General features: G+C 38.5%; 1 protein-coding gene and 1 long non-coding RNA gene across 3 annotated transcripts; one reads left to right on the top strand and one right to left on the bottom strand.

The window, feature by feature from the left end:
- Positions 1 to 4493: 4493 nt before the first annotated feature.
- Positions 4494 to 5699, top strand: LOC118480223 (early nodulin-75-like). The gene is made up of 2 exons (XM_035974957.1): positions 4494 to 5158; positions 5219 to 5699. Exons 1-2 carry the CDS (start codon positions 4494 to 4496, stop codon positions 5697 to 5699), a joined length of 1146 nt encoding a protein of 381 aa, XP_035830850.1.
- Positions 5700 to 18387: 12688 nt separating this feature from the next.
- LOC118480377 lies at positions 18388 to 21176 on the bottom strand. 2 transcript variants are annotated; one of them, XR_004862316.1, is made up of 3 exons: positions 21020 to 21176; positions 20251 to 20339; positions 18388 to 18864 (listed from the first exon to the last, which is right to left on the bottom strand). It is a non-coding gene; the product is annotated as an uncharacterized LOC118480377 (long non-coding RNA). The 2 variants fall into 2 exon arrangements; XR_004862317.1 differs by having other exon boundaries at positions 20251 to 20334.
- Positions 21177 to 22611: the final 1435 nt, after the last annotated feature.

The raw sequence follows: 22611 nt of genomic DNA, 5'->3' as shown, positions 1-22611 counted from the left end.
TTTCATTTCATTGCATCCACATTCTTGTTAGCATATAAAATTATACATATGAATGATCATGTTAATTTACATTTCACATTCGGCTTCATTAACATTTCAACTAGCATATGGTACTACCTTCTAATGCGTGTTTCTTACTAAACCATTTCATCAAACTAATTTCCCACGTGTACTCCGTGTAAAACACATTCTTTATGCTAATCTACTACAAATTACATCATTATCACATTCTACATATAATATCCATCACGTGCATACAATTACTACTATTTTTGGTCAATAGGACATTTTATCAAAACACTTGGTGTGCATACAACATGCAAAGCTCAATGTACAAGTATTTTATTGCATAATCCTCCTAATTCATAGCATAGATCATCAAATTCAACTAGGATCATATAACCTTCATACTATATTCAAATTAACCAAAATTACTCATTACATACAACATCATTCATCAACAATACACATTTATTGAACATGAATAATCATCTTTATCATCATCTTCAATACTACTACAAGTGGGTTTTTCCCAAATCATCATCATAGTCAAAATTAAACATATTTTAGCATCTACACATTCATCATAACAAACATTCATGTTTAATCTTACACTATATTTTCGGATTACACAAAACCCACTTAATCAAACATCATCAAAACACCAAATTCGACTTACTTGATGTTAGAAACACTTAGGTGATCGACTTTCTTGGTTCATGCATTCATTTAGCCCTTAAATCTGTGACACCTCGGAAATTCCTGTCCAATTAAATAAAGACACGTGTCCTCTGCGACAGACGTGTCAGAGAAACCGGGTTTAATAAAGAGATATGTGGTAGGACTTAATTAAAAAGGGGCGTCATGTATTTTAATTACCGCTGAACGACCCAAGGGCGACATGTTATTAAATCACCTCTGAGCGACCCGACATTTTATAAATCCCAAGATCCTTAAATCAGTTTATGATCATCTCGTACAATAACCGGTTGTTCTCAATAAATAAAGTTCATCTTTATTAAGGACTATGGAAATGAAGGTTGTTACTACTCCTAAATTTAATAAGATCCTTGTGATTAACATTAGTTATATAATGGCCAACTTCTATAAAAAAAAAACTTCAAGACCCATTCCTTTGAAATATCCGTCAATTTGTCAAGACCTTTGTGAATAAATGAAATAGGGGACATGTAAGAGTCTTCTCCTCATGCAAAGGTTGGTCAGATGGTCCCACAAACTGCAAAAGATAGGCATGTTTCGGTTTTGTAAATGCATGGTCAAGACTTTAAAGTTGCAAAATTTTTGTCTTCTGGTCATCGCTTACGGACCGCAAGGCCCTTGGCTTACGGTCCGTAAGCAGGGTATATAGATTCTGTTCCGCATGAACGGTTACGGACCGCAAAGCTCTAGACTTACGGTCCGTAAAGAAGGCACCTGAACTATGTTTCAGTAAAGTTGGTTACGGATCGCAAGGCATGTACCATACGGTTCGCAAGAGGTCCTTACGGACCGTAAAGCCTCAAGCTTACGGTCCGTAAGACCGTCGCTGGCAGTATGTTTTGGACAGCTGCCTGTCCATTGCTTGTAACCGACTTAAATTGTAAAATTGAGTTACTATGGGCTGCATAGGCTGTTTATAGCCCCTTAGGGACAATTGTAATGATCTTATATCAACACTAGACTTGCTTGGCTTGATCCAAGAGTCTTGGGTTCCCTATATAAAGAACTTGACCTTGAACATTTGAGCTTTGCTCACTTGGGAAGTTTGGCTAGGCACTTCTGGAAATCCTCTGGTCATCAAGGCAATTTCTTAAGCTCTCTAATCCATCTTAGGACTCTTGTAAGTGTCCTTAACCCTCTTTAATCCTTTCTAGCTTAGTTAATTAAGCGAAAGTCAAACCGTCGTAATTAAGGTTTGACTTCGTGATTAAGCATAATGTACCTTGTCTAATCACGAATTAAAAGTACCTTTAGGAAGGTAATTAAGTGGGTAACAAACCTTTAAAAGGGTATTTCCAGATTCCCACTCTAAGCATGTTAATTGTCGAGTCAAAGCTAATTAGAAAAAGTCAACAGAATGCTTATCTTTGAATTAACGCATAATTAGCAATATAGGTTGTATGTAACCTGTTTGAAAATTTATATAACTTGGTAATAAGTGTAAGAACATGTTTCAACATGTTCAACTCGACAATTTTCTGTTTAGACCCGGTTCGGAACCGAAAGTCGCATAGTTTGACTTTCGCTTTGACTTTCAGTTCTGACCCGTTTTAGGCAAGTTTGAATCTGCCTTAGAGCTTCTTTTGGACCTATTAACATGTTAGTATATCCTCCTGAGATTACACAATATGGTTCATTAGATATTTAGTTCGTATGCATGTTTCCGCTAAAAGCCCATATGTTGACCATTATGCCCGAATGTCCAAGAATCATAATTTTTGAAAATGTAAAAGGGTAGACACCTTAGTTACTGAAATATAAAGTTGTCCCCAAAATTTGACATCAATTTGAGGTCTAGATTAAGAGTTATGTTTATTAGCGTAAATAGAGGCTTTCTTAGTAAATTATTAGCGTAATTAACGCATAGCCTATCTAAACCCGAATTTTTATGCCAAAACTTATACCCACTGTTATAAAATAATATTTTGGGAATTTTAAAGATTTTTATTTATTTTTAGGATGAGCATAACTAGAGGTTCTAAGCTTCTTTCGGCATATGCCGGTTTTACCCTTTTCGGTCATAAGATGAGTTTTACATAACCTTTTGACCCGAAACCTTTTTCTACTGATTCGTTATATTAAATATCATATTTTGAGCCTTCTGGAAATACAAAAATACCAGCTTTTCTTTTAAAACCCGGAAATGGCTCCAAATCGCCTTTTTAGGCATTTTTTTACGACATAGTATATGTCAAAATAAGATTTTTATAAAAGGCTTAAAACCTACTAATATATTTTATAAAAATATACATTATAACAGTAGCCTAAAGTTGGAAACTCAGATTTCCCATTTTATCCTTTTTAGCCTATGTAAGATTACTAAAATGCCCTTTTGAGGCGTAATTGGCGTATAAAAACATTTGGGGCATATTTGGGTATACCATTCTGATGTTACAACATATGTGATGCATATAATCTCAGGAAACTTGCATATGACTAGTATGGTTACTCGTTACGCACTTTCGCGTTCGGATCGGCTTATGTGACTAGTTCACACATATTAGCCAAAGCGGGTCAAACCATATCATCTAAGTCTCAAAATTTAGAATATATTCAGTTTACCCATATTATACAAGTATCCAAGCTTGTAGGGTCTAAATCATATTCTTTCCCGGTTTTCGCATTCCTCGCGATTAAACCATAGTTTACTCTTTAAAACTAACCGGTCTAAGCTTAGGCTATATATAAAGACCCGTTAGGATTCTAATAGGTTATTATAACCTTCGTTCCAGAGTAGGAGCCCAGTAAAAGACACGTGCATTTTTGAAATTGTGGTTATACTTGCTCAGGTAAATACTTTTAACTTATTTTCCCTATACGGGCTTGGGGGTACGGTATGTAATATACCGCTTGGTCGGGCGGTTGGTTCCATCTCATTAGTAGATGGGTATTACCAATGGGACCCGTTTGAAAATCTGGTGTTGTTTGTTTCTTGTACCTTTGGGAGCTTAATGACCATGTCCCGGATATCCTTGGCATCATTTTTGGCCACGACCTCGACAGTCGGGTGTAGGCGTACACCCGGTTTTATGTCTATTATTTTAAGGTATTAACGTTGGCTTCCCGCCGCGGACTTATACCATGTGGTGTGTCATTTAACCTTAAACCCGACACGACTCGGGCGACTGAACGGTCAACAAACATGTAAATCTTTTACAAGTTTAACTCTGCTTAATTATTCCCAAGTTATAAAATGTTTTGTGCCTTGTGCATTTAAAACCAATATTTTTAAAATGAGTCAGTTAAATTGTATTTACCAGTGCAAACTGACGTATTTTCCCCAAAAAGATTAAGTGCAGGTGCTATACGGAATAGGCTGGTTTCTCCTTAGCATCGTTGAGTCTCGCAAGCTTTTGGGATGCGTAATCTGTTGAACAATAACTTTCTTTTTACTTCGATCCGCCTGTGGATCTATTTTGACTGGTTGTGATACTTGATATTACAATTAATAGTTGAAATAAATCTATTTTCATTTGCTTCCGCTGTGCATTATAATTTGTGTTGTTTGACATATGATGATATCAACTACGTCACGGAATCCCCCACCGGGCCCACCGGTGACACGTGGAAGTTAGGGGTGTGACAGGTTGGTATCAGAGCCAACACTGAGTGAATTAAACATTAGCCTTTTGTGTTTAATCTCAGTGCACAAATTGCACATTCTTCGAGTTCCAAGTCTAGACATTGAACATAGGACAACTCTGCTTTGTTTTATTTTTGAGTCTTTTATAACTATATTGTTGTGGTTATCTAAATATTGTATGCAGGTCATCATGCCACCCAGATTCCTTCGAGGTAGAGGCAAAGGACCCGTGACAGGTCATGATCACGAAGCCGGGCCTTCGCACCGGCGAACCCCATCCATTACTATGAGCACCAGCCCGCAAGAGCCCTGGAGACTCTATGTCGAACCAGGAAGGCGATCAGTATCCCTTAGCTCCTCTCCTTCGTACCAACATTCATTTGGGCCCAATTCTGAAAACGAGCCCAATAACCAGCCTCCAGCTTTCATACCTCTCCAAAGATCAAATTCTCACCATTCTTTTGGCAGCCCAACACCCGTCTTCCAAAGCCGGTTTAACCCGGCTAACCTTTTGCCTGAACCCATGGGTTTTAACCCACTCGGACCGGGAGACCACTTTCCAGAGGAGAACGACATGGATGAGGATACTGACCCCGTGGAGCCAGCATCAGGAACGCCGAACCATCCCATCGAGATATCAGATGGGTCATCATTTCATGGATCGCCATATCGTGGTCCAGACAGCTACGAGGAAAGGTTCCGAAACATTGACTGGTACTTCACACCGTCTGAACACTCGCATCATGAGCAGCAACAGGATCCTTCAGTGGGTCATCAATTTGTGGCAGTCACGCCACCGCCGCCACCGCCAGTAGAGCCGCAGCAGCCGCCTCCGGAGCCACCGAGGCGAAGAAGGTCTAATGCACGGATGTCCGTGTGAGGTGGAGTTCGGATTGCTACTCCCCAGCCATCCAGTGGCAGCCACTATCCCCCACTTCAGGAGGAAGAAGACCCATATGATGGTGGTCCGTCAAGCCCCATACCAGATGTCAACTCAGTACCTGTGGTACCACCTCTGGGTTTCGATAACCCGATTCCTGCATATGCTGGGTCAGCGGCGTACAACCCATTTGAGCAGACGGCACATACCCACTACAACTACAACTACGGTTATGCAGAGGTAGATCCATACCTAGTAGCTCGGGATTACAATGCTCTTCATCCTGAAGGACCATATGGAGGGCCATGGACTACGGGTTACCCGACTTATGGGTACCAGCATCAGCCACCTCCTCCGCCGGTGTATCAGCCGCCTCAGCCACCGATTCAACAGGAAGTCCTTGAGAGGCTGAGCCAAGTCGAACAAGAAGTTCGTGAAGACCGCAAAGAGCGGCAAGGATTCTTCAAGGGGCTGTCAGATTTGCTTAAGGGGAAATCGAAGAGGAGGGGTCATTGAAAACCCTTGTTACTTATTTGTATTGTAATTCAGTCCCTGCGTGGACTTGTTATTTCAGTATTCAGCTCCTGCGTGAGCTTGTTGTTTGTATTCCGCTCCTGCGTGAGCAAGTTTGGTTAGTTAACCCCTGCGTGGGTATGTTCTTGTTTCCCGCCCCTGCGTGGGCATTTTTATTTATTTTGGTAGAAAGTCCCGTTTGGGCAATTGTTGTACTGTCTTAAACCTTGTGTGAGATGTTTTAATTAAGTTTCTTTATTATTGCATGCATAAATTATGAAAATAAATGAAATATTTAAAAAAGGATCTGCCATTATAATTAATTGGTAAAGTCTAAAGTGAACCAAGACCTAGCTTTGTAAAACAAAGCCAAGATGGTAGTTCCATAATTAGGTTAAGATCCATAATTAACATCTCAATTTAGGACTGTTCTGCGTTTATTATTAAAAGAATCTTAGAGGTAAAACCTAGCCCTTGTGTTATTGAAACCTGGCCAAGATGGTATAACCCACATAATAGATTCCAATTATTAACATCTAGTATGTTAAAGCTCTTGGCAAACTGTGAATCAGTAAAGTCACACAGGCCATGTATGTTTGGGTTACTTTTAAAATTCCCTTAAATTAATTAACCACTTCTTTGAAAGTGAAGTGCCTGTGGGCAATAATTAAATGTCCTCCGTGACTAAGGACAGTGGTAGCTCATGACTCCCTGTTAAGTAATGGTATAGAACTATGATTCGACCTAAAACACCTAGATATTGTAAAATCTTGGTTATTGAAATATCTTTATTGTCCTTGTGACTAGGCCTATGTGCTAAGGATTAAAGTATTATAGGATAATAACATCCTAATGTTTCAATAAATTAACCTAAAATGGCAATTTAAAACCTTGGTTAATAGAACATAAAATACTATAAAAGAGCCTTTAAGTAAAACCTTGTCTATTAATTATATGTAGTGTTGAAGCTACATGACTAGATCAGAGGAAGCCAATAGCCATCCGGTTGAGAACCGTGATGATGTAAAGTTTCTAGTAACCAGTGCCGAATTAAAAGCAATTGTAAATGAAGCAGTTGACAAAGCCTTAGCGCGACAGTATAGTGAATTCAGTGAAACCCACAGTAGAACCCTGTCTGCACCTCATGCTAAGCCAAAGAACCATTCTGAGGTTCGCAACAAGCCGCCACCTGCTTCTCCCAAACCTAAGAAAGATGAGGATCGTCATTCCTCTAATGAAAACAGTGTTCACCCTAAAAAGCTTGTGGTTGATGAAACCCCACGTGCTAAAGGCTGCACGTATAAGTATTTTGTGTCATGTAAACCTCGAGAGTTTACAGGGGAGAAAGGGGCAGTTGATTGTATGACATGGCTCGATGAGATTGAGACGGTGGTAGACATTAGTGGATGTGCTGAGAGGGACATGGTGAAGTTTGCATCACAATCCTTCAAAGGTGAGGCGTTGGCTTGGTGGGGAGCATTGATCCAGGCATCTGGGAAAGCTACCTTGTATAGTATGTCATCGGAGCAGTTTGTTGCTCTTATCAAGGAAACCTACTGCCCTCAACATGAGGTTGAGCGTATTGAATCTGAATTCCTATCCTTGGTTATGAAGAACCTTGATTGTCAAGCATACCTCACCAGTTTTAACACCTTATCCAGATTAGTACCTTACCTGGTAACCCCTGAACCAAAAAGGATCGCGCGTTTTATTGGGGGTTTGGCCCCTGAGATCAAGGCCAGTGTGAAGGCCTCGCGACCAGTTACGTTTTGATCTGTCACCGACTTATCTCTGTCACTCACCCAAGATGCAGCGAGACAGAGAGCTCTAAAAAGTTCGGAATCTGACAAAAGGAAACGGGAAGATGATAACTCTCATAGATCCAACAAGAGGCATAAGGGAAACCGTGATGGTAAGAAGGGCTCTGAGGCCAAGAAAAATGAGAACCGATCGGGCGATAGGCCCAAGTGCAAGACTTGTCAAAAGCACCATTTTGGGAGGTGCAGGTTTGAGCAAGGATCCCAGTCCAAAAAGTGTGGGATATGCAAGTCCTCTGAGCATAGGACTCTTGAATGCAAGAAGTTAAAGGATGCAACTTGTTTTAGTTGCAATGAGAAGGGGCATATCAAGACTAACTGCCCAAAGAACGCCAAGAAGGCTGAGGATGGAAAGAAGACCAACGCTAGGGTCTTTCAAATGAATGTCCAAGAAGCCATCCAGAACGACAACGTCATAACTGGTACGTTTCTCATTAATGACGTTTTCGCAAGAGTATTATTTGATTCGGGCGCGGATAAATCTTTTGTGGATAGTAAATTCTGTGAGCTGTTAAGATTGCCTGTTAAAACCCTTAGTGCTAAGTATGAGGTAGAGTTAGCAGATGGTGCCTTAGAAACAGTCTCGACTGTGTTAGATGGATGTACTATATCCATTAGGAACCACTCTTTTCCTCTATCCCTGCTACCCTTCAAATTAGCTGGTTTCGATGTAGTATTGGGTATGGACTGGTTATCACATAACCAAGCCCAGATTGTATGCAGTAGAAGGCAAGTAATAATCAAGACTCCATCTGGTGAATCACTCACCATTCAGGGAGATACTCGTCATGGATTGCCTAAGCAGTTGTCTATGCTCAAGGCATCCCAATGTTTGAAGAATGGATGTGTCATCTATATGGCACAGGTAACCATTGATGAACAAAAACCGAAGATTGAAGATATCCCCGTTATATCTGAATACCCTGAAGTATTTCCAGAAGAACTGCCTGGTTTGCCACCAGACCGACAAGTGGAGTTTAGAATCGATATTATTCCTGGAGCCGCACCGATTGCTAGGGCACCGTATAGACTAGCGCCAACGGAGATGAAGGAATTGAGAACACAGTTAGATGATTTGCTGGCTAAAGGTTTCATAAGACCTAGTTCATCTCCTTGGGGAGCACCAATTCTATTTGTCAAGAAGAAAGATGGTTCGATGCGTCTATGTATCGACTATCGAGAACTCAACAAGGTTACCATTAAAAATAGGTATCCTCTACCCAGGATCGACGATCTATTCGATCAACTTCAAGGGGCAAGCTACTTCTCCAAGATAGATCTGAGATCAGGATATCATCAGTTGAGGGTTAAGGAAGAAGACGTTCATAAGACTGCGTTTAGGACTCGTTATGGCCACTACGAGTTCCTAGTGATGCCTTTCGGGCTCACAAACGCACCTGCCGCATTCATGGATCTCATGAATCGCGTTTGCAAACCTTACTTGGATAAATTCATCATAGTTTTCATTGACGACATTCTCATTTATTCCAAGAGTAAAGCTGATCACGAGAAACACCTCCGCAGTATTCTAAAGCTGCTTCACCAAGAAAAGCTGTATGCCAAGTTTTCCAAATGTGAGTTTTGGTTGAGAGAAGTCCAATTTCTTGGACACGTGGTCAGTGAGCGTGGTATTCAAGTGGATCCCGCTAAAGTTGAAGCCGTCATGAATTGGCAAGAACCAAAGACACCTACGGAAATTCGCAGTTTCCTAGGTTTAGCTGGATACTACAGGAGATTCATCGAGAATTTCTCAAGAATTGCAGCACCCCTAACTTTGCTGACTCGCAAGAATAGTAAATTCAATTGGGGGCCTAAGCAGCAAGAGTCATTCGATACTTTGAAGCAGAAATTAAGTAACGCTCCTGTGTTGACGTTACCTGATGGTATTGATGAATTTGTAGTCTATTGTGATGCATCACACACTGGGATGGGTTGTGTGTTAATGCAAAAAGGCAAGGTCATCGCCTACGCTTCACGACAATTGAAAGTGCATGAGAAAAATTACACCACTCATGATTTAGAATTGGGTGCTGTTGTATTTGCACTAAAGTTGTGGAGGCACTACCTGTATGGCACGAAGTGTGTGATCTACTCTGATCACAAAAGCCTGCAACACCTGTTCAACCAGAAAGAATTGAATATGAGGCAGCGAAGATGGATGGAAACTCTAAATGACTATGATTGTGAAATAAGATACCATCCAGGCAAGGCCAACGTAGTCGCAGATGCCCTCAGCAGGAAGGAAAGGATAAAGCCAATCCGAATCAACGCCAAAAGCATTGAGGTCAGGAATGGTCTGCATGAAAGGTTGTTAGCTGCACAGAAGGAAGCAGTGCTAGAAGCTAATTACCCCAATGAGAACCTAGGAGTGACTGAAGAACAGTTATCCTATGGCAAGGACGGAATCTTGAGATTGAATGGAAGAATATGGGTTCCTATTTATGGAGGTCTTCGTGACGTCATCCTTAAGGAAGCCCACAGTTCTAAATATTCCGTCCATCCTGGAGCGGATAAGATGTACCAGGATGTGAAGGCAAATTATTGGTGGATAGGCTTGAAAAAGTCTATAGCCACCCATGTGGCTAAATGTCTGACATGCGCTCAAGTCAAAGCTGAGCATCAGAAACCGTCAGGTTTGCTGCAACAGCCTGAAATTCCCACCTGGAAATGGGAGATGGTAACGATGGATTTTATTACCAAGTTACCTAAAACGCCAAAGGGAAATGATACTATTTGGGTGATAGTGGATCGACTGACTAAGTCAGCTCATTTCCTACCCATTAGAGAAACTTTCAGTTCTGACATGTTAGCCCAATTATATATGGATAAGATAGTAGCTCTACATGGCGTACCGGTATCCATCATCTCTGATCGAGATACCAGATATACATCTCACTTCTGGAAAAGTTTCCAAAGGTCTCTAGGTTCGCAACTGAATTTCAGTACGGCTTATCATCCGCAGACGGATGGGCAAAGTGAGCGTACTATTCAAACCCTAGAAGACATGCTTCGTGCATGTGTGATAGACCTAGGAGGAAGTTGGGATAGACACCTGCCTCTAATCGAGTTCTCATACAATAATAGCTACCACACCAGCATTAAGGCTGCGCCTTTTGAGGCTCTATATGGTAGAAGATGCAGAACGCCCATTTGCTGGGCCGAGGTAGGAGACGTTCAAGTATCAGGACCGGAGTTAGTCCTGGATACGACTGACAAAGTTACCCAAATCATTGAGCACCTAAAAGCTGCCCGTGACAGGCAGAAAAGCTATGCCGATGGTAAGCGAAAATCCCTCAAATTTGAGGTCGGCGATAAAGTTTTGCTCAAAGTGTCTCCTTGGAAGGGAGTAATGAGATTTGGGAAGAAAGGTAAGCTAAGCCCAAGATACATTGGACCATTCGAAATCATCGAATGTGTAGGATCAGTGGCTTATAAGTTAAACCTACCAGAAGAGCTTAGTGGCATTCACAATGTGTTCCACATCTGCAATTTAAAGAAATGTCTGGCTGATGAATCGCTAGTCATACCCCATACAGATGTGCATATTGATGAGAGTTTGAAATTTATAGAAAAACCTGTGTCAATTGAGGACCGACAGGTAAAGAAACTTCGGAGGAAGTATGTGCCCATTGTCAAGGTCAAATGGGAGGGCCGTAGAGGTCCTGATTATACGTGGGAGTTAGAATCCACGATGAAGGAGAAATACCCTCAATTATTCCAATAAATCTCGAGGTCGAGATTTCTTTTAAGGGGGTGAGGATGTGACACCTCGGAAATTCCTGTCCAATTAAATAAAGACACGTGTCCTCTGCGACAGACGTGTCAGAGAAACCGGGTTTAATAAAGAGATATGTGGTAGGACTTAATTAAAAAGGGGCGTCATGTATTTTAATTACCGCTGAACGACCCAAGGGCGACATGTTATTAAATCACCTCTGAGCGACCCGACATTTTATAAATCCCAAGATCCTTAAATCAGTTTATGATCATCTCGTACAATAACCGGTTGTTCTCAATAAATAAAGTTCATCTTTATTAAGGACTATGGAAATGAAGGTTGTTACTACTCCTAAATTTAATAAGATCCTTGTGATTAACATTAGTTATATAATGGCCAACTTCTATAAAAAAAAACTTCAAGACCCATTCCTTTGAAATATCCGTCAATTTGTCAAGACCTTTGTGAATAAATGAAATAGGGGACATGTAAGAGTCTTCTCCTCATGCAAAGGTTGGTCAGATGGTCCCACAAACTGCAAAAGATAGGCATGTTTCGGTTTTGTAAATGCATGGTCAAGACTTTAAAGTTGCAAAATTTTTGTCTTCTGGTCATCGCTTACGGACCGCAAGGCCCTTGGCTTACGGTCCGTAAGCAGGGTATATAGATTCTGTTCCGCATGAACGGTTACGGACCGCAAAGCTCTAGACTTACGGTCCGTAAAGAAGGCACCTGAACTATGTTTCAGTAAAGTTGGTTACGGATCGCAAGGCATGTACCATACGGTTCGCAAGAGGTCCTTACGGACCGTAAAGCCTCAAGCTTACGGTCCGTAAGACCGTCGCTGGCAGTATGTTTTGGACAGCTGCCTGTCCATTGCTTGTAACCGACTTAAATTGTAAAATTGAGTTACTATGGGCTGCATAGGCTGTTTATAGCCCCTTAGGGACAATTGTAATGATCTTATATCAACACTAGACTTGCTTGGCTTGATCCAAGAGTCTTGGGTTCCCTATATAAAGAACTTGACCTTGAACATTTGAGCTTTGCTCACTTGGGAAGTTTGGCTAGGCACTTCTGGAAATCCTCTGGTCATCAAGGCAATTTCTTAAGCTCTCTAATCCATCTTAGGACTCTTGTAAGTGTCCTTAACCCTCTTTAATCCTTTCTAGCTTAGTTAATTAAGCGAAAGTCAAACCGTCGTAATTAAGGTTTGACTTCGTGATTAAGCATAATGTACCTTGTCTAATCACGAATTAAAAGTACCTTTAGGAAGGTAATTAAGTGGGTAACAAACCTTTAAAAGGGTATTTCCAGATTCCCACTCTAAGCATGTTAATTGTCGAGTCAAAGCTAATTAGAAAAAGTCAACAGAATGCTTATCTTTGAATTAACGCATAATTAGCAATATAGGTTGTATGTAACCTGTTTGAAAATTTATATAACTTGGTAATAAGTGTAAGAACATGTTTCAACATGTTCAACTCGACAATTTTCTGTTTAGACCCGGTTCGGAACCGAAAGTCGCATAGTTTGACTTTCGCTTTGACTTTCAGTTCTGACCCGTTTTAGGCAAGTTTGAATCTGCCTTAGAGCTTCTTTTGGACCTATTAACATGTTAGTATATCCTCCTGAGATTACACAATATGGTTCATTAGATATTTAGTTCGTATGCATGTTTCCGCTAAAAGCCCATATGTTGACCATTATGCCCGAATGTCCAAGAATCATAATTTTTGAAAATGTAAAAGGGTAGACACCTTAGTTACTGAAATATAAAGTTGTCCCCAAAATTTGACATCAATTTGAGGTCTAGATTAAGAGTTATGTTTATTAGCGTAAATAGAGGCTTTCTTAGTAAATTATTAGCGTAATTAACGCATAGCCTATCTAAACCCGAATTTTTATGCCAAAACTTATACCCACTGTTATAAAATAATATTTTGGGAATTTTAAAGATTTTTATTTATTTTTAGGATGAGCATAACTAGAGGTTCTAAGCTTCTTTCGGCTTATGCCGGTTTTACCCTTTTCGGTCATAAGATGAGTTTTACATAACCTTTTGACCCGAAACCTTTTTCTACTGATTCGTTATATTAAATATCATATTTTGAGCCTTCTGGAAATACAAAAATACCAGCTTTTCTTTTAAAACCCGGAAATGGCTCCAAATCGCCTTTTTAGGCATTTTTTTACGACATAGTATATGTCAAAATAAGATTTTTATAAAAGGCTTAAAACCTACTAATATATTTTATAAAAATATACATTATAACAGTAGCCTAAAGTTGGAAACTCAGATTTCCCATTTTATCCTTTTTAGCCTATGTAAGATTACTAAAATGCCCTTTTGAGGCGTAATTGGCGTATAAAAACATTTGGGGCATATTTGGGTATACCATTCTGATGTTACAACATATGTGATGCATATAATCTCAGGAAACTTGCATATGACTAGTATGGTTACTCGTTACGCACTTTCGCGTTCGGATCGGCTTATGTGACTAGTTCACACATATTAGCCAAAGCGGGTCAAACCATATCATCTAAGTCTCAAAATTTAGAATATATTCAGTTTACCCATATTATACAAGTATCCAAGCTTGTAGGGTCTAAATCATATTCTTTCCCGGTTTTCGCATTCCTCGCGATTAAACCATAGTTTACTCTTTAAAACTAACCGGTCTAAGCTTAGGCTATATATAAAGACCCGTTAGGATTCTAATAGGTTATTATAACCTTCGTTCCAGAGTAGGAGCCCAGTAAAAGACACGTGCATTTTTGAAATTGTGGTTATACTTGCTCAGGTAAATACTTTTAACTTATTTTCCCTATACGGGCTTGGGGGTACGGTATGTAATATACCGCTTGGTCGGGCGGTTGGTTCCATCTCATTAGTAGATGGGTATTACCAATGGGACCCGTTTGAAAATCTGGTGTTGTTTGTTTCTTGTACCTTTGGGAGCTTAATGACCATGTCCCGGATATCCTTGGCATCATTTTTGGCCACGACCTCGACAGTCGGGTGTAGGCGTACACCCGGTTTTATGTCTATTATTTTAAGGTATTAACGTTGGCTTCCCGCCGCGGACTTATACCATGTGGTGTGTCATTTAACCTTAAACCCGACACGACTCGGGCGACTGAACGGTCAACAAACATGTAAATCTTTTACAAGTTTAACTCTGCTTAATTATTCCCAAGTTATAAAATGTTTTGTGCCTTGTGCATTTAAAACCAATATTTTTAAAATGAGTCAGTTAAATTGTATTTACCAGTGCAAACTGACGTATTTTCCCCAAAAAGATTAAGTGCAGGTGCTATACGGAATAGGCTGGTTTCTCCTTAGCATCGTTGAGTCTCGCAAGCTTTTGGGATGCGTAATCTGTTGAACAATAACTTTCTTTTTACTTCGATCCGCCTGTGGATCTATTTTGACTGGTTGTGATACTTGATATTACAATTAATAGTTGAAATAAATCTATTTTCATTTGCTTCCGCTGTGCATTATAATTTGTGTTGTTTGACATATGATGATATCAACTACGTCACGGAATCCCCCACCGGGCCCACCGGTGACACGTGGAAGTTAGGGGTGTGACAAAATCCCCTTTCAATTTGATGGATTTTGTGATCTAAGGTTTGACCCCCTTTCTTCTCCTCTCCTGGTCGCACATCGACACCCACACACACTTAGTGTGTGTTTTTTGGGTTTTAATTCTATTTTTTTATTAACATAAACTTTCCCTTTTTTAACAACCTTGGCCCCTCTAGTTGTTACTTGATCACAACTGTAGCAATTTCCTTCCTTTGGTTGTTTTGTTAGACATTTAACCAAGTTTAATAACTTGGTTATTATATTTATTAAATTAAACATGGTGTCGTTCTAACGAATTTTAAAATTTACGTTTTGGGATGTTACAAATCTACCCCCCTTAAAGGAGGTTTCGTCCCCGAAACCTTCCTCATCCCTACTTGGCCAAATTTACTCCCAATCAATTCTTCTTTACGTTTATAGTGCTCATTACTTGCGACTTATATATAGTGGTAGGATTCTCTTACAACCATAAAAGTATATCTTGTCCTCGCTCTAGAAATCAGGCGTTAAACTTTCAGACATTTATCATTCATGGTGGGTCAAACTATCCCTGCCTCACTCATTTACAAAGAAAATATTATATTCTGGGATTAGCCCCACGAATACTTATTGTGGTTTTAACTTGGCATTCCACCTTAGCAACCTTTCTAGGCACTTTCTTTAACACATAATACCTTGGACCACCTACTGACTCAATTTCATTGACATTCATCTGAGTTTAACGTTACCACTGGATACTTATTATTAATCCATTACTAATGTCGTTCTCGGTTTCTTTTATACCCCCAAATTCTTACTCAAAAAAAATTAATATTTCCTCTTAACGACCACAATTGTAGGTTGAAATTTCCTCCAAAATTGACCTTTAAAGGTCATACATTACATATTATACCATACTTATTTTGTCGTTCGTTTATTATTATGTAGCATTCTATCTATCAATTCTTACTTATCAATCATGAGTTAAACATTTTACTGACCTCGTCATCATTGCGTAATTCAATGATCCGTAAGCCGGGTCAATCCGCTTCTTCATAGTACCTTCCGTACCAGGATTGATTTCATTCATTCATGTATTAAGTTTCTGCTCTTGAGCATCCTTTCATCAGCTCTACTACTTTTATCATGCCAAGAATTTCACCATTCTCATCTGTAATATTAACGGTTAGCACATATCATTCAAATTTCTTCGAGTATGGCGTTTATTAATCTAACTTGTTTACATACTAGCCCTTTCTAGATTCTTTTAAAACATTAGTTCGCTCGACCCATTCTTAACGGGTTAACATGACCATTCCTTAGCATAACATTTTCATTTGTTTGACCCGTTCACAACTGGTCAACATATGACCGTTTCTTAACATATCATATTCATTCAGTTATTCAATTTATTCGGTGTTAACTCACCCATCATCTTCCATAAATCCTTAACTTACTAGGCATACTACATTATACATTTCATTGCTTACGTAGAACTCTCTCATGAGTTAATTTCCAATATGTCTATCAGATAACTTTACTCCGTACTCTTCTCAACTAATGCTTTCCTTGATACTACAACTTTGTCGGTTTTTGCTTGTTTAATAAACCGAACTTTTCATATTATTTTACTATTACTTGCTTTCTAGTTAATAATCTCAACTCTGTTTGGACTTATAGAAAGTCAAACTATTAATGTACTCTTATTTACGTATTATTAATCAACTATGACTTATCCTTCACGTGTTCATTCATGCACTTACACATACATATGCATTTCGTTAGTCAAGCGATATGGCTATCCCGACAATTCTATTTTCATCGCCTAACCGCTATGTTATACGTACTTAAGGATTTCGGTCTTTTCATTCTTACATATTACTCTCTTGTATTAGGTCTGTATTTGTCTACACATATTACCTTTCTCTCATTCTTTGTATTCTTTTATGTTTGAATCCGTCAATGGATTCAAACCTTTCATTCTTTCGTGTTTGAATCCCTCTAGTCGAGCCATAAGCTATTACCAAAATCATAATCTTTCATACATACCTGGCGAAAGTCAAAACCACTGACTCATTATACATACCTTGTGTTGGTTATTTCTTTCCAATTTGTGGCAATACATGCCCATTCATTACGCTTACCTATAAGCATAAAACTTGTCAAAGCAAAACATTAAATACAAGGCTTAGATGGCGATTACCATTTGACCCGCATGACTCATTCGTCCATTTTACCATTATTGCATACAAACATACTTATATATATATATATATATTCACATAGGGGGCTGCTAAAATGAGAACCACCCCGAGTTGTAAGAACCGCGAGAACTACACCCCACGGAGCGCCGTTCGCCATGATTTTTTTTTACAAGTAGATGTGTGTATTATAAACACAGCCGTAAAAAATCATGGCGAACGGCGCTCCGTGGGGTGTAGTTTTTTACACCACAAGTTTGGTGTTTTTTAATTTTTTTTCTTTTTTCTTTTTTTTTCGCCAAACTTGTGGTGTAAAAAACTACACCCCACGGAGCGCCGTTCGCCATGATTTTTTACGGCTGTGTTTATAATATACACATCTACTTGTAAAAAAAATCATGGCGAACGGCGCTCCGTGGGGTGTAGTTCTCGCGGTTCTTACAACTCGAGGTGGTTCTCATTCTAGCGGCTCCCTATTCACATATATATATATATATATATATATATATATATATATATATATATATATATAAGTTTAAGACATAACTTGGATAATATCCGCTTTTTAAAGAATATTTACTTGCTTAGCCTATAATTACTTACACATTCGAACTTTTCATTCTTATCATTCATTCCCTTCTATGTTTCAAATCCGTCGCGCGGTTTCTAACATATCATTCATACTTTCATTCCTTTCATGTTTCAAATCCGTCTCGCGGATTCTAACGTATCATTCATATTTTTCATTCCTTTCATGTTTCGAATCCATCTCGCGGATTCTAACATATCATTCATAATTCTCATGTGTATTTGGTACTTTCAAATCCCTGAGAGTCTTACATTTCCCTTCACCCTCACGTCCACCTACTACCTAATTCTAACGGACATACCTGTAACAATTATCACGGTCTCACGAACGTCATATTGTTTCTTGTGTACTGGCCAGGTACACAATCCACATACTAGTTTCGTGTCTTCGTGTAATCGTCACCTTATGTCCGAAGAATTAGGTTTCGGTACGGGTAACATTTTAAAAACTTCATTTCCATTTTATTATTATATTTTATTTAAAGTTTTCCTTCACTTGATAGATTTTACCATTACATGCACCCACATGTTAAATTTACGTACCTGGGTCAATATGTCTTATTACATGCCTTGGTGCCGGTCCTAGACCACATTCACGGATCATCCTTTCCAAGCAATTATTCTTACCCTTCACATAACATACTATTAGTTTCCTTCATATGCATACTTTAATACATACTTACATTCGCTTTTACCCTTAGGCCTTGATCGAGTCTTGGATTGTACGGATTCCTTGTCACAAGAGCACACAGGTTTGAGTTCAAGTAGTTACCTCCTTTTACTTGATTTCTCTCAAACCAGGGCTCTAATACCAACTTGTAACACCCTAACATGTAATATCTTAAAAACGACGCAACGGAAATATGAGCTTAAAAATTTCTTTCTTTATTAACGACATTACTTACGTGAGGGCTAAATTACAAAATGTCATACGTTTTATAAAAGGAATTCACAACATTCATACTTAAATTAATACTTCAAGGCAATACATAATTCAAACTGTATGACTATTCTTCCGTACAATCCTTGTTCTTTGACTCGATCTACGCCCGCTTATCTTCGTTAGTGGTAGAGGAAATTCATGTGATACCTGTGGACATCATATACAACTTAACCATTAGTCATTATCTCACCATACAACATTACACTATATAATTGAAATTCGCATAGCATTCCATAATGTAAACATGGAATTATCCAAGCATTCTCTTAAATACTCTTAATCCAAGTCCGGCTTCAATTCCTCATGAACCCGACGATTTCATACCTGCATTTCATTCCAAACTCAAGGCACATAATAAGTAATCGTCAATACCCAGACATCTTGAAACCATTCCTACGTATATACATAACATCTTACATCCATAGCATCTTGCATTCATACATACTTACCTTCATACCTACGTTTATGCAATCATATACACCTATATACATGCTTCATTCATACACGCATACATGCATACGAGTACTTATTTATTTCTTTTATACACATAAACTTATACTAACATGTCATATTCACAACTCTCATAAAATAGGTGTTATACATATTAACATACATACTTACTCGTTCCTAGACACATTTATAATCCAAAAACGTTAGTTATGAGGAGTTTATAACGTATCTATTTATGCTCGAAGGCCAAAATAACAAAACAATCAACATTTTGCAAAAGCTGCCCACCTTAAGCTACGGCTCAGCCGTAGCTTACGATTCAGTTGTTCTTGTCCAAGCAGCAGCTACGTTCCATAGCTTACGGCTGAGCCGTAGCTTACGATTTGGCTGTTCTGATCCAAATAGCAGCTACGTTCTGTAGCCTACGGCTGAGCCGTAGCTTACGATTTGGTTGCTCTGCAGCTTTTCCAACTTTTTTTTATGAAAACGGCCATAACTTTCAAACCGTTCACTCGTTTAACCTCCCGTTTCTTCATACATGAGCACATTTTGGTCCTCTATCAAACGGACTCAAAATCTAACATCCGAACTAAGGAATTTCGTAACTTATATGCTTTCGGCTTAATATTCATTTATGAATTATTCGACCCGTTCATGTTTTTAGAAAACAACTCATATGTTTAAACTTAAGGTTCACATGAACGTTATAGCTATATCACTTTTACATTATTTGGAGTATCGTACTTGGGAATAACTCAACCGATACTCGGTATGCACTAAACTCATTCACTTCATTCAATCCTACGAAATTAAACTTTATTAATAAAATTCCATTCTCAAATTGGTTTATTCATTAGTTATAACTCACAACCGAGTCTTTTGTCTATAATTTGCGTCTCCGTTTCTCGATTAGCATTCTTATATGAAATTCTACCCATTACTCGGTTACAATACCGTAGCCATTACTTAAGCAGCATTCCATCATATCAATACTACCTTGTTTTACCCGCTCAGTCTACTTTAGTAAAAATCACCGATTTCATACAACCAAAACCATACTCAACTTCAATCGTCATCATGCTTATTTAACTAGTCGCTACCTTACTTCAACAACTAAGAAGTGATTTCGAAAATCACTTACTTAATACCCTTACTTGATATCATCATTAAAAACACATCTCAACATAACTACTAACAATTATCAATATCATTCCAATAATTTCATTTACTACTAAGGAGGAAGTCCGGGAATTTACTTACCTTACGCATCCATATTCGCTCTCGTTTCTTCATGTCCTCATGACCCGTTAGCCCTTTATGCTTCCATCCATCTTGACATGATCCCTATACTTTCATTTCATTGCATCCACATTCTTGTTAGCATATAAAATTATACATATGAATGATCATGTAAATTTACATTTCACATTCGGCTTCATTAACATTTCAACTAGCATATGGTACTACCTTCTAATGTGTGTTTCTTACTAAACCATTTCATCAAACTAATTTCCCAAGTGTACTCCGTGTAAAACACATTCTTTATGCTAATCTACTACAAATTACATCATTATCACATTCTACATATAATATCCATCATGTGCATACAATTCCTACTATTTTTGGTCACTAGGACATTTTATCAAAACACTTGGTGTGCATACAACATGCAAAGCTCAATGTACAAGTATTTTATTGCATAATCCTCCTAATTCATAGTATAGATCATCAAATTCAACTAGGATCATATAACCTTCATACTATATTCAAATTAACCAAAATTACTAATTACATACAACATCATTCATCAACAATACACATCTATTGAACATGAATAATCATCTTTATCATCATTTTCACTACTAGTACAAGTGGGTTTTTCCCAAATCATCATCATAGTCAAAATTAAACATATTTTAGCATCTACACATTCATCATAACAAACATTCATGTTTAATCTTACACTATATTTTCGGATTACACAAAACCCACTTAATCAAACATCATCAAAACACCAAATTCGACTTACTTGATGTTAGAAACACTTAGGTGATCGACTTTCTTGGTTCATGCATTCATTTAGCCCTTAAATCCCCTTTCAATTTGATGGATTTTGTGATCTAGGGTTTGACCCCTTTTCTTCTCCTCTCCTGGTCGCACATCGACACCCACAGACACTCAGTGTGTGTTTTTGGGTTTTAATTCTATTTTTTATTAACATAAACTTTCCCTTTTTAACAACCTTGGCCCCTCTAGTTGTTACTTGATCACTACTGTAGCAATTTCCTTCCTTTGGTTGTTTTGTTAGACATTTAACCAAGTTTAATAACTTGGTTATTATATTTATTTAATTAAACATGGTGTCGTTCTAGCGAATTTTAAAATTCGCGTTTTGGGATGTTACACGATGTATACAAATAGCAGTCACAAGCTTAGGCCATCTTGGAACATATTCCAAGAACTAACTCAACCATTTTGCCTCTTCTCTAGCTTTATCAAACCCGATAAACTCATATTCCATCGTGGATCTAGCTATAAGAGTTTATTTGGATGACTTCCAAGATATAACTGCTCCTCCAAGGGTAAACACATAACCACTTGTAGATCTAGAATCTTTCATATCGGATATCCAGTTGGTATCACTGAATCCTTCCACAAATGTTGGATTTTGGCCATAATGCAGCCCATAATTTCTCCTGTATCTTAAATACCTTAATAATCTTGTTACACCTTTCCAGTGCTCTGAACTAGGATTACTAGTATACCTACTTAGCCTACTCACAACATATGCTAAGTCTGGTCGAGTACATGACATGAGATACATAAGACTACCAATGATCCTTGAGTATTCCAGTTGAGCAACACTCTCGCCTCTGTTCTTTGATAAATGTTGAGAGGTATCAATTGGAGTTTGAGCTACACTCGTGTCCTCAGGATTGAACTTCTCAAGGATCTTATCCACATAATGAGATTGACTTAGCACCAAACCAGTTTGGATTCTAATGATCTTTACTCCAAGAATCACATCAGCTAGACACATATCTTTCATGTCAAATCTCGCTTTCAACATGTCTTTGGTAGATCTGATCATCTTATCATCACTCCGATGATAAGCATATCCTCTACATAAAGGCATAAAATCACATAACCTCTAGAAGTGTCTTTCACATACACACATTTGTCGCATTCGTTTATTTTGAAACCACTGTTAAGCATAACTTGGTCAAACTTTTGATGACATTGTTTTGGAGCTTGCTTCAAGCCATATAATGACTTGACGAGTTACACTTTGCCCTCTTGGCCAGGAGCAGAGAAACCCTCTGGTTGCTCCATGTAAATCTCTTCCTCTAATTCCCCATTGAGAAATGCAGTTTTTACATCCAATTGATGTATTTACAAATTTCTCAAAGCTACAATTGCAAGCACCAATATAATAGAGGTTATTCTGGTCACAGGCAAGTATGTGTCAAAATAGTCAAGACCTTCCTTTTATCTAAACCCTTTGATCACAAGCCTTGCCTTATACTTGTCGACAGAGCCATCAGCTTTCATTTTTTCTTAAATACCCATCGATATCCAAGTGTGTGATTCCAGGAACAGGCGAGTTTGACGGAGCTTCGG

The sequence above is a fragment of the Helianthus annuus genome, chromosome 7 (assembly GCF_002127325.2).
Source record: "Helianthus annuus cultivar XRQ/B chromosome 7, HanXRQr2.0-SUNRISE, whole genome shotgun sequence".
NCBI lineage: Eukaryota > Viridiplantae > Streptophyta > Magnoliopsida > Asterales > Asteraceae > Helianthus > Helianthus annuus.
Note: the sequence above shows the minus strand (reverse complement) of the source record. Positions and strands in the feature narration are given on the sequence as shown.